Source organism: Cenococcum geophilum (assembly GCF_001692895.1).
Source record: "Cenococcum geophilum 1.58 unplaced genomic scaffold K441scaffold_4, whole genome shotgun sequence".
In the NCBI taxonomy this organism is placed as follows: domain Eukaryota; kingdom Fungi; phylum Ascomycota; class Dothideomycetes; order Gloniales; family Gloniaceae; genus Cenococcum; species Cenococcum geophilum.
In genome coordinates, this window is record NW_027137562.1 from 146,482 (window position 1) to 155,363 (window position 8,882).

General features: G+C 42.4%; 2 protein-coding genes across 2 annotated transcripts; one reads left to right on the forward strand and one right to left on the reverse strand.

Moving 5' to 3' along the window:
- Positions 1–3,115: 3,115 nt before the first annotated feature.
- K441DRAFT_627366 (glycosyltransferase family 8 protein) lies at positions 3,116–4,902 on the reverse strand. Its single transcript, XM_067646168.1, has 2 exons — positions 4,390–4,902; positions 3,116–4,300 (listed from the first exon to the last, which is right to left on the reverse strand). The coding sequence occupies exons 1-2, from the start codon at positions 4,826–4,828 to the stop codon at positions 3,582–3,584; spliced, it is 1,158 nt and encodes a 385-aa protein (XP_067508696.1). The 5' UTR covers positions 4,829–4,902; the 3' UTR covers positions 3,116–3,581.
- An 849-nt stretch (positions 4,903–5,751) lies between these two features.
- Positions 5,752–7,524, forward strand: K441DRAFT_684206 (glycoside hydrolase family 27 protein; the record flags this gene model as incomplete). Its single annotated transcript, XM_067651757.1, has 5 exons — positions 5,752–6,064; positions 6,119–6,135; positions 6,198–6,470; positions 6,547–6,805; positions 6,863–7,524. The coding sequence occupies 5 exons, from the start codon at positions 5,752–5,754 to the stop codon at positions 7,522–7,524; spliced, it is 1,524 nt and encodes a 507-aa protein (XP_067508697.1).
- Between the last annotated feature and the right edge of the window lie 1,358 nt (positions 7,525–8,882).

Here is an 8,882-nt window from a genome sequence, read left to right on the forward strand (position 1 = left end):
TAAAGGTAACTCCAAAGGATCCTCCTTATAGGGTTTTGCCCTTCTAGGCGAGGTCCGTATGACGATGGTTTCGGTATATTTTAACTAGTTTAAAGAAAGTAGGAAGCGTCTTTTTCTCCTACTCACACTTATTAAGCTCGTTCTTCTAATATTCTAACTAGCTTAGTATAATTAATTTAACTATATACGTAAAGTCTTTTACTAAACAATTACTATCTACCTTAGGTAAAGCTTACTCCTTACACTTAGTATACACCTTCTCCTACTCTTATAACTAGACCTTAAAGTTCTGGTTCTAAGGCGCCTTTTTAAGCCTTACATATTAGGTAGCTATTTAAAGCTTTTAGGCGTAGTTAGTTAGAGCAATTCTCTTCTTAAGAGATACTAAGACGTTATAGGTAGTGGTGCATTTAAACATATAGATAAGGTAGGTATGTAAAATGGAGCTTAAAATATAGCTACGCAATGTATTAAAAGCTAACAGCTGTTTTCTGTATAGCTTTATATTATCCCTATAGTCGGCTTTAAGCGTATAAAGCTTCTCCTTCTCCTCCTTATCTAGGTCCGCGAGCTTCGTCTTCCCCCAGCTATTAGTATCCTTAAATAAGGCATAAATAGGCTCTTTAAGCTATAGCAGATTGGTCTTAGGTATTAATAGGTTAACATACTTCTAAAAACAATTATTATTCGCTTTTAACTTAATAACCTTAATCCATTTATCCCAATTGTTTAGGCTTATAAGAATAACGGATAATATAATAACGGGAGGGGTTTTTATTAAGAAGTTATTATAGGTAGTTGTCTATAATTAAGATAATAATTAAAATTAATAGGAATAAAGGCTTTGGAATTAAAGATAATATAGTAGACGGCCTGGGCTTATAACTGTTAAACGGACGATTAGGAATGAGAACTTTGTTTATTAAAGAGGGCTCTAGAAGCTCTCTTATATATATTAGGTAGGTCCAAATATAATGACGACGACGTTGTTATGTAGTAGGTCATAGTTAAGAGAAATAGGTAATAAGACGTTTAACGAGATATACGAGCTTAAGATACGAGACAACTGAGACATAGTTCGTATAGACGATCTAGGTCGTCAGATAGTATTACGATGGTAGTAAGGAACTTCGATTCAGGTCGACAAATTCCGACCCGTGGATTAAGGAGTTGTGGAGTAATGGTGTGAAAGCATGGTTTGGAGATCTTGGAGGTGGGATCCATGGCGGGAGTGCCAACGATCCGAGAATGGCTTTAACTGAGGTGAAGAGCAATTATATAATATATTGGCAGGGCACAATAATAGGCACAGTAACCAGCAACATTAACTTATCTTAGTAAGCGACTCAGACGGCAACCGAGACGGGAAATTCCTTAGTACCTAAATGGAATAGCTTTATAAAACCCCTGCTAGCGTTCTATAATCCCTATATTTTAGCATTGCCGTCTTGGTTGCCGTCTAAGGGCCTTTGGTGCGAAAATATAGGAGGGTCGACTATCAACAAAACGCGACGCTACTAAACAGCAATATATCTCCACCAGTTGACTAGTTAACCACTTTAAAAGGCAATCTACTATATTTCAAGGGCCGCTTTATTTATCTATGTACTTATCTATGTATTTTAGCTAATATAAAGTTCTAAAATTACAGGTCGAAATTTCTCGACGTGTCTTGTTGGGTCGACTACGCGAACCCCCCCTCCCCCAGTCTCTTCAACCTCCCCCAAGGCCTAGTTATATACTGCCCGAATAAACGCATACCGACCCTAACTATCCTATAGCTCCGGAGCCACGTTGGATGGCCCCGAATCCCAGAATGTTAAGCACTAGACGGTTTGATGAGCTTTGAGCAGAGCTTCGATAGAGCTTTGAGCAGAGCTTTGATAGAGCTTCGATAGAGCTTGAGCAGAGCCTTGTGTAGAGCCTTGTGTAGATCTTTAAGCAGAGCGTCGTGCAGAGCTTTATATAGTGCTCCTCTATATAGAGCTTATATTTAGGCTTATTTTTAAAGGCCTTATAAACAACTTTATATAGAGCTTTATGTAAGCGTTTATGCAGACGTTTATACAGACGTTTATAGAGATAATAGTGGAGACGTTTGTATAAACGATTATATAGGCGATTATAGAGCCGTTTATAGAGTCGTTTATAAGGCTTCCTAGTATATTAGTACTGCGTTAGCTAGAAACGCGTTGGTATGCACCTAAATACTAGAAGCGCAGAACTCGTAAGGAAGTAGCATTCCTATTATAAAAAGGTAATCGATTATAGAGGAGACTAGTCCAATTTGACTCGTTAGCTTATAAATAGGTGTTGTTAGGGGGTTAAATATATAGGAGAGAGTGTCTCTTATACAAAATTGCGAAAATTAAAGTTAAGCACCGTAGAGTTCCGCAGCAAAGGCCCTTAGACGGCAGGGCAGACTTAAGGCCAGTAGTGGATGATTGGTTAAAAGAAAGTGGTGTTTTCTTAAGTAGAGGCTAGTGACACTTTAGTATTAGCCTTACACTCTCTTGCCGTCTGAGTCGCTTACTGAGATAAACACTAACCTTAAATTTAGGCCTCATTAGGTAAGCGCTTTGGGCTATCCCTTAACACGTCAATGCGGGTCATTAGGCTGTCGATAAGGATTAACCAATCAGATTAGCTAAATTTGGTGCCCGTACTCAGGAATACAAGGCTGCCACATATATTTAAATCCTTCCAGTAGTCTTTAATAGCCGGCTCTATAGTAATTCCATATAAATAAGCACTCCGAAGTACGCGTAGAGTTCCTGCCTGCATGTTGGCTGCCATGCGCGTGGGTGTTCTGTTTCTTTATCTAGCGGATAGAGCTCCGCGTGCTTGTTTGCCCACTCTACAAGCTTATCTATAATCCCATCCGTAAGGAATGGTCTAAATAACTCGAAAGGATTGTGTACATTAACGTTAGAAAGGAGGTTTAGTTAATGTAGAGAGGTTTGAATTCGGGCAACGGCTAGGGTTTGGGGGGATGTTTTTGCCGTCTTATTTAGGGGGGCGTTATAGAGTCTTCTGAAAACGGTCTATATCAATTCTAGCATGATCGGAAGGTATGGTGGCGGTGTAATTAATGATTGAATTCTATATGGATATACGCGTTGATTTGAAAACGGTGTTCCGCACGGACCACTTTCTGGGAAGTTGGCGTAGCAGCCATTACGGGAAGGGTTGCAAATACTGGCGTGATGAGGGAGCTAAACTCAAATAATATTGAGAAGGCCAGAACCACAGCATGAGAGAGATGCAGAAATAACTGTATTTATTAAGAATATGAATAATGCCCAGTCTTTGCTTAATTTCTGAATTAAAATATCATACCTTCATGCTTCTATCCCACCCTCAAATATCTTCATAAGTATATCTAAATTCTAATGTGGCAAAACCGATTAGAACACGCCCTAATGTTTCGTATACACTGATTGGCTTAGGAAATAGAAGCAAGGGTCTGGATAAAGTCGACAACCCTTTAGTCGCAGACATGTCAAGATATTTATCTCAGTTCTGAGATTGGATCGGTCTTGCGGAATATTGGTAGTAATATCGGTGAATTCTTTCGGCCTCTAAGGCACCGCCGCCGAGGTAATATTGTGTACAGCCTTCCCTTTGCCAGTGAGCGACGCCCAGTCCGGTGCTGGGACGCTCAATAATTTACAGATGTCCCTCCTCCTTTGTCGAAAATCATCATATAAATCCTTCCAGATTACTCTCTCCCTACATGTTCCCTCCTTCTTTCCCCCACAGTCTGGTTGCATTTGTGCCAGCCCCTCGGACGGCCACATGATCCAGGGCTTTGGAAGAGGCCAATCGCTGAAATGGACAAGCTTAGCTTCTTTCAATATACGATCTGGATCCCATTCTTCACGATTATTCCCCAGGTATGCAGAGTGATTGTGAGAACGGAACTCGCCAGTTAATAGGGCGTAGGGTCGGTGCGGGAGCACTAGAGCGCTGTCGGAGAAACGATCATTCAAGAGATCCATATCATACTTTTTAGATGTAACAACGTCTGCCTCCGCTCCGGCCTTTATAGAAGTCTTAAAGCCCTCCAATTCCTGGGTATTCGGTTCGAGAAGCATGAGAAGACTCGTCAGCGGCCAGGGTTTAAAATCAGACCAATAGGCGCGTGGCATAGCAATAAGGGTAGGAGGAAGGAAGAATAGCTCGTCCAGATGCTGGAGAAGAGTAATATCGGAGTCAAGGTGGAGGACGCGATGGTATTTCGTGAGGCCGAAGGCGAGGAATTTTGTGACCGAGTCATCCCAGGTTTGTTTCGGTGCACCTGTCACGATAAAGTGAGCGAGCGCACTATTAGGAACAATTTCGAATGCCGACGTAGGAAGGATTCTGATATGGGCTACAATGGCATACTTGGAGTCCTTATCCCTTGCACACTCAGCACCTTGGTCGCATGAAGCTTCACTCTATATTTATCCCTTGCTAAAACCAAAAGCTGGCTATCCCGATCAATAGCACTTTCGACGACAGTGTCCCAATATTCTGGATAAAACAATACTCGGTCTGCTCGACTTCCTAGTCGTTCCAAAGCGTCAAATACCAGCACCGCATGGCACACGGTGGCGCTCTCAGTAGCATAGAGACTGTAGGCATAGCGAGACCAGTCTGCTCCATCGGGATTGCAGGTATTGGGCGATACTAGTTGCTTACGACTGGCATGAAAGATTAAATAGAGAATAAAGAGGCCGACGAGAGCCAGAGCGCGAGACCTTCGGAGAGGCCATTTGAATGGAGCTTCGCTGGGAGTCTTTACGCGCGGAGGAAAGTCATCAAAACGCTTGTCTGTAGGCATGCTACAGGTGGAATCGTTGTTGCTAAAGGCATCGTGGAAAATACGTCTCTACAAGCGTCTCCTCTTGGCTCAGGGGAAGCCGTTGCGGAAGTTCGGAAGCTGACTTAAAACACTGGCAAGGATCCATCAAGTTTCCAAAACACAATCACGTGACTCTATAGAAAGGTACTATCAACTACCCGGCAACAATCAAGGCGACAACCAACTCCCTACTGGCTATTTTCATTCAGCGTGAACATAAGGCGAAAAAAACACTCTCGATTGTATGCATTTACTGAAGATGTAGAGTTAGCTTAGCGATTGCTCAAACCTCGAAGCGGAAGCACATCCGTGCAAACGCCGTGAAACCGGAAAGCCAAGATCCGGTCGCCTTGTATTCTTACAGGCTCATCTCCGCCGTACCGAAAACCCTTCCGAAAATTCTTCCATAGTAGGTGGTCAGTGTCCAGTCCAGTACTCAAAGTTTGCTAAGCAGACTTCTAGGCTATTAAGCAATTCAGGATGAAGCCAGAAGGTGTTTCTCTCACAAGAATCACCAGAAGCCTATCCTGCTTTCAGGCAAGCTCACAAGCACACTGATCAAACACTTCCCGTCATGCAAAGTGATACCAACGCGCAAGGCTCTGGACGCTACCCCATCCCACAATTGCATTTCATCGAGGTATTCTCGAAAATCTCGTTTTGAGAGCGATCGTCTTCATCCGGGATTATACCCGCAACCCCGCAGTATTCTCGGCAAAAAATGACGATAGCATTCGGAAGACCTGTTCCCGGCGCGGATCCTTCAACAAACTCTTTACTTCAATACTCCTCCTCGAGCTGGGTATATAAGGTACTAAATCGCTCATTACCATGACTTGCTCAGGTGTTACTATCCCAATCAAATCTTCGGATTTCCCCACCCAGAGATTGTTCCACCGAATATGGCGGGCATCTCTCTAGCGTGGATATGCAAAGTCACTGCTCTGCTAGTAGGACAAGTCGTATCGTACATCGATAACAGCACTGGGAAAGTCATCGTACCTGGCGCATCATCTTACAATGGCCTCAATCTCGTTCCCCAAATGGGCTGGGATAATTGGAATGCTTTTCAATGTAATGTCAATGAAAGCCTCCTGCTTAATACAGCCCAAGCAATGGTTGATTATGGCCTGCGAGATCTTGGGTATCAGTACATCGTTCTCGATGACTGCTGGTCTATTGGGCGCAACTCTAGTGGCTATCTAGTTGAAAATTGTGAGTCGAGTTCATACCTCACAAGCAGCAATCAACCACGCTAATAAACTGCAGCCGAGAAATTCCCTCATGTATGAATTACATAGTTTCATAGAACTTTCATCGGTACCGATACTAACCTGTAATATTCTAGGGCATGAAATATGTTGCCGACACGCTCCACGGCATGGGAATGAAATTCGGGATGTATTCTTCGGCTGGGGTATTCACATGCGGCAGATACCCGGGCTCTTTAGGTTTTGAGCAAAAAGACGCCGACCTGTGGGCCAGCTGGGACGTCGACTATCTCAAATATGACAACTGTTTCAACCAAGGCCAATCGGGTACTGCTCAAATTTCATTCAATCGCTACAATGTCATGTCTCAAGCCCTGAATAAGACTGGCCGCCCGATTCTTTATTCAATGGTATGTTAATTTCTTTGACGGATCTAACCGTTTAACCCACATCTTAGAGAATCAGTCAGCTTAAGTCAATATATAGTGTAACTGGGGCGATGATAATCCTTTCGATTGGGCATACACGATAGCCAACTCAGGGCGTATGTCAGGAGATGTGTATGACTCTTTTAACCGTCCTGATAGCCGCTGCCCATGCACGGAAAGCATTGGATGCCCGTGGCCCGGTTTTCATTGCTCAATTATGAACATCCTAAATAAAATGGCCGCAATTCAGTCAAGGACAATGTCAGGATATTTCAATGACATGGATATGCTAGAGGTCGGCAATGGAGGTCAAACTGGTCAGCCACAGAATCAACACCCACCCTTTATAAACTACAGACTGACTATACTCGTAGACAGTGAATACGTTGTTCACTTTTCAATGTGGGCCATGAACGCTTCACCACTGCTTATTGGCACAAACGTTCTCGCTCTCAGTCCCCAAAACCTCGCTATTTACTCAAATCCTGCTGTCATTGCTCTCAATCAAGATCCATCTGCCAGTGCCGCAATCCGCAAATGGCAGTACTTTGTCAATCCCGACGAGACTGGCCAAGGTGAGATTGCGCTCTGGACACGCAGTCTTGACAACGGAGACCAAGCTATCGCGCTTCTCAATGCTGGAAATACTAGTATGATGATGAATGCGAGTCTGAACGATATCTTTCTTGATCCTAGGACAGCTGGCGCATACCAAGCGCCGCCCCAATTAAGCGAGACATGGGACGTCTATGACTTGTGGGCAAATCGAATGGGTAATAACGAAGCTGCATCTATCATTAATGGCACTGCGATGAACTTAACAAATAATGACAATAGCACCGTCACACAGTATAATGCTACGGCTACAAGTTATGCTGAAGGCTTGATGAATAACGATACGGCCTTATTCGGAGCTAAAGTAGGCAGCATCCAACCAATGGGGACGTGGACAGCCATGGTCGAGAGGCATTCGGTTGGGTTATATAGACTACGACAGGCATCATCGGGATCCCTGCGAAAACGAGACGAGTTGTGAATTAGGCTTTCTTATAGTAACAAGACAGTTCAGTCTTTAATTATTTACTTATTTTCATCATACTTAAAAAAAGAGAAGTCTATATGTGAGGTGAGGATGTGGATAGGGAGCTCAATGATGGAACAATAGGGTATATTGTATAGACAGAGACGAATCCTTAAGGGAGAAGGAGGAGTCTGAGGTGCGAGGTAAGGGGTTTCCATAGGCACGTGCAGCGTACNTNCCTCANAGGCGAGTNGCCTGCGGGTCGCCTGTACCTCGCAGCTATATAACTATATGCTTAGGTTTCACCTAATAATGCCCCCCCCTTTAAAAAGGGTCGTCCCTAATCCTTTACGTACTTAGGCCTTAATAAAACCCCATAAAAAACCTTAATAAGGAAAAATTAAAAAGGGAAAGAGTATCCTAATTTTGCGCACGAAAAGATAGGTATATACTTTACTGGTAAGTTATAGGTTATTTATATATAGCCAGGCGTATAGTAGTAAAGCAGTATACCCGTTAAATCTACTGCTAACCCCATACTTTAGCCTTATATTATACCTATATAGTATATAGAGATTCCGCCAAGTTTTACCAAATTCTACTAAATTCTACTAAATTCTAGATGTGTACTTATATAAGTAGGTCGCTAATACCTTATAGATAGGTTATAGGTTATTTATATACAGCCAGATTTATAAACGGTAAGGCTATATACCTATTAAATCCGCTACTAACCCCGCTTTAGCCTTATGCTATACCGGCGTAGCGCCGTATATACTTTATAGGTAGGTTATAGGTTATTTATATATAGCTAGACGTATAGTAGTAGGGCAGTATACCTATTAAATCTACCGCCGACTTTATACTTTAGCCTTGCGTTATCTACGTAATATATATATAGTATATATATAGTTACGTTAGGTCGCAATACGCCTATATAAGGTATGTGTTTAGGGGTATATAGTATCCAAGTCTTCTGCCTATCTAATGTTGGGTTATAATACACCTACGTATAATATATATTTAGGGGTATATAGTATCTAAGTCTAATATATAAATCGTTAGTATAGGTTACTACTAGTAGGTTACTAGCAGGTTATAGACCCTAGTTAAAGGACCCTAGTTATAAACAGATCTGTCCTTTAAGATATAAGTTATTAGTATAGGTTGCTACTAGTAGGTCATTAGCGGGTTAAAGAACCCTAGTTAAAGGACCCCAGTTATAGGCGGTATCTATTACTGGTAGGGACTTACCCCTAAGTTAGCTAATTACGCGTAGAGTATAAGGCGTCCCTTTTACTCTATGGATAAAATTAACTAGTAACTTATAGGGTTATTAGGTCGTAATGCACCTACGTAAGGTATATGCTTAG

Bases quoted from the DNA above. Each gene is read 5' to 3' on its own strand.
- K441DRAFT_627366 (XM_067646168.1), bottom strand. From the start codon at position 4,828: ATGCCTACAGACAAGCGTTTTGATGACTTTCCTCCGCGCGTAAAGACT. The intron at 4,301-4,389 runs GTATGCCATTGT...TTATCGTGACAG, and splicing joins GCAAGGGATAAGGACTCCAA to GTGCACCGAAACAAACCTGG.